The sequence below is a fragment of the Medicago truncatula genome, chromosome 2 (genome assembly GCF_003473485.1).
Source record: "Medicago truncatula cultivar Jemalong A17 chromosome 2, MtrunA17r5.0-ANR, whole genome shotgun sequence".
Taxonomy (NCBI): Eukaryota; Viridiplantae; Streptophyta; class Magnoliopsida; order Fabales; family Fabaceae; genus Medicago; species Medicago truncatula.
Window position 1 is genome coordinate 37,638,508 of NC_053043.1, and position 2,919 is coordinate 37,641,426.

Below are 2,919 nucleotides of genomic sequence, written 5' to 3' on the forward strand. Positions count from 1 at the left end.
TTGATTCAGGGACGTGGTTGATAACGAGGTACACTTTCAGGGACCCAAATAAGGGTTTACTCTAATAAATCTGATTCATATCAATAAACTACTTCTCTCAATTTTCAATTTATTTATTCTATATAACTTTCTTTTTATTTTTGTAGCTCTGATGAAAAATGAAAATGAATTATTTTTGCAGATCTGAATAAAAATGAAAATGAAGGAGGAAGAATGAGGAAAACACCCAAAATCTCCATGAAAACACTCAAGAGATGAACATGAAGAAAGAAGAACTCAGATGAATTTTTGGAACAGAACTTCAAAGCCATCAAATAATTGACATGCATGAGTCTTCTTATTTTAATTACCTTTTATGTTTTTATTAATTACTAGTAATAATTAAAAGAGAAGTTCTAGAGTATTCTTGTTTTGATTTTAAAATAATTTTAAAAGTGTGATTTTAAAAGTAATGAAAAGTGATTTTAATTGATTTCAAAAATGATTTTAATGCATTTTATTAATAGTCAACAAATTTATTTTATGCCACACAAATGGTCCACACAAATTTTTTTTATGTCACGAAAAATAGTCCACATAAATTTATTTAATGCCACACAAAATAGTCTAAATAAATTCCCTCAAAAAAGAAATAGTCCAAATAAATTTATTTTATTTTTTTTGAGGAAAAATAAATTTATTTTATTGACATTAGTTATCATTTTTATCTAATATTAACAACTGATTAATTGCATATCTCTTTCCTAATGCAAATTAGCATGGAATGATTAAAATGAGATGAATAATGTCCAGCCGTATATTTGACTTAGAAACAACAAGCCCAACAAAATTTCCAAAGGCTCATGATTATAAAAAAAACAAATATATCAAACAAATGAAAAATGTTATTTAATCATATAGTAGGGTCCACGTTTTTGTCTCATAGTGCTCAACAAAAAATAACACCAAGTATCATGTCATTGATCCTAAACATCCAAATAAAACACTATTATATCTATGGTTGTGGTTAAACTTTTTTATAGTGGGAAAGAATTTCTCTACTTCACCACTAACACTTGTTAGTAAATGAAAATAAGCGAGCACAGATGGAAGGTCTCCAACCCCGTTAGATGAAAATCAACGTTTTAAAGAGTGTGTTTAAATGTGTAAGTTGTTAATTTTAAAGGAAAGTTGCTTCAAAAGTGCATTTTTTTTTATACTACAAACAAATGGTTTGCGAAAAAAATCACAAATGCATATCGGTTTAGCATGAATCGGTGTAAAATCCTGTTTTAGTTGAATAAATGTGGTTTTATCCCATGTTTGAATTTAACTGACACTAGATAAATCATAATTATCTCCCTCAACTATGACGAAATTCTAACTCGTGGGTGTCCACACTAGTTCTCTTTAAATTGCATACTCCATTTAGTTTGTTAAATGAAGAGGATCTTGCTCGTTATTTCCAATCCATTTGCCAATTCATTCTATGTCTTCATTAAAATGAAAGAAAACTGAAATTCTCCACCATAAGAATACAAAAACAATATCCATTAATTACATGAAAAAATTAATTAAAACAACTCCTAATTAATGTGCATTAAACAATGTTGAACCTACAAAGAGGATCGAAAAAAGATAAATCACCACCCACTCATTGCCAGTAAGATTGAATGCAAAAGTGTTGTCAAGTTGATCTTCATCATCATCAGAATCTTTTGGTGGATTTTTTGGTAGCTTTGTAATATTCGTGTGTGGACCAGTCCCCAATCCTCCTCCACCTGTGCTACCTGGTGGTTTCCTTCGACCAACTTTGGTTTTGGTTTTGTTTATGTTTTTGTCATGTTGATCATCATCAGAAGTTTTTGGTGGAATTGTTATTCCCTGAGCATTCTCCGTTTTTGGACCAGTCCCCAATCCTCTTCTTCCTTTCCTACCCGTTGGTTTCTTTCCAACAACTTTTGTTTTGTTTTTGTTGTTGTTAGCACATTTTCTGAAGAGAAACAACAAATATAGTTATATTCATGATTCATGTATATTGCCCAATGATAGTTTATTATTATGAGAAGAATTGATACATATATAATTATGCAAACACTAAAACTATGCTTACTAGAAGGAAAAAAAAAAAAAAAATCTTTGTCCATATGAACATAGATCAGCTGGCAAGAACGTTATATTCAGATATCGAAGTACGAAATTCAGATTTCATACTTATTCATCTTAAAAGTTGAATTTCTAACGAATAAACTACTTGACTAAAAGAAAGTATCTTCAAGCATCCGTATATAATTAAAGTTGTCATTTATATGGGATATATATACTTACATGGTAATTGCCATAGATTTTTTAGACACATAATTTTGGGTGGGCAGCACTGGCATGTGGGTGAAGCTACCTGCAGCAAGAGCCATTTGAAATAATACAAATTATATATCAAACTTGATTTTCTCCCAAAATAATCATGCAGAAAGAAGCTTTGCTTGTAGTTGCCAAAGTTAGTGTGTTTGTTCAATTGTGTCTTGGTGGTTAGTTGAATCACTTGAATAATGGGTTTATAGAGAAAGAAGCATGTTACAACTAATGATGAAAAGTACTAAAACACGTAATTAGCGTTTGAATGTCAACTTTGAACATTTTGATGGTCAACCTATGTGCTTGATTGAGGATGAAAATCATTGACTAATTATTTTTATTTTAACTTATTTTATCCTTAAAGAAAAAACAGTATAACTTATTTTGTGTCACAACTCACAAATGGAGTCTAGAAATTGGATTGCGTGGTTGACTGATTGATGATCGTTGGATCGAGATTCTATGATCTAAATTTTAACTAAAAATTGATGCCCTTAAAAAAACGAAATTTTAAATTTGAATCGTTCGACCTCAATCCAACAATTATAATTATGTTAACTATGTAATATATTAAATTTTTTACCA

General features: G+C 29.7%; 1 protein-coding gene across 1 annotated transcript; it reads right to left on the reverse strand.

Annotated features, from left to right (window-relative positions):
- Positions 1-1,477: 1,477 nt before the first annotated feature.
- Positions 1,478-2,555, reverse strand: LOC11408395 (uncharacterized). Its single transcript, XM_003596244.4, has 2 exons — positions 2,308-2,555; positions 1,478-1,972 (listed from the first exon to the last, which is right to left on the reverse strand). The coding sequence occupies exons 1-2, from the start codon at positions 2,391-2,393 to the stop codon at positions 1,570-1,572; spliced, it is 489 nt and encodes a 162-aa protein (XP_003596292.1). The 5' UTR covers positions 2,394-2,555; the 3' UTR covers positions 1,478-1,569.
- Between the last annotated feature and the right edge of the window lie 364 nt (positions 2,556-2,919).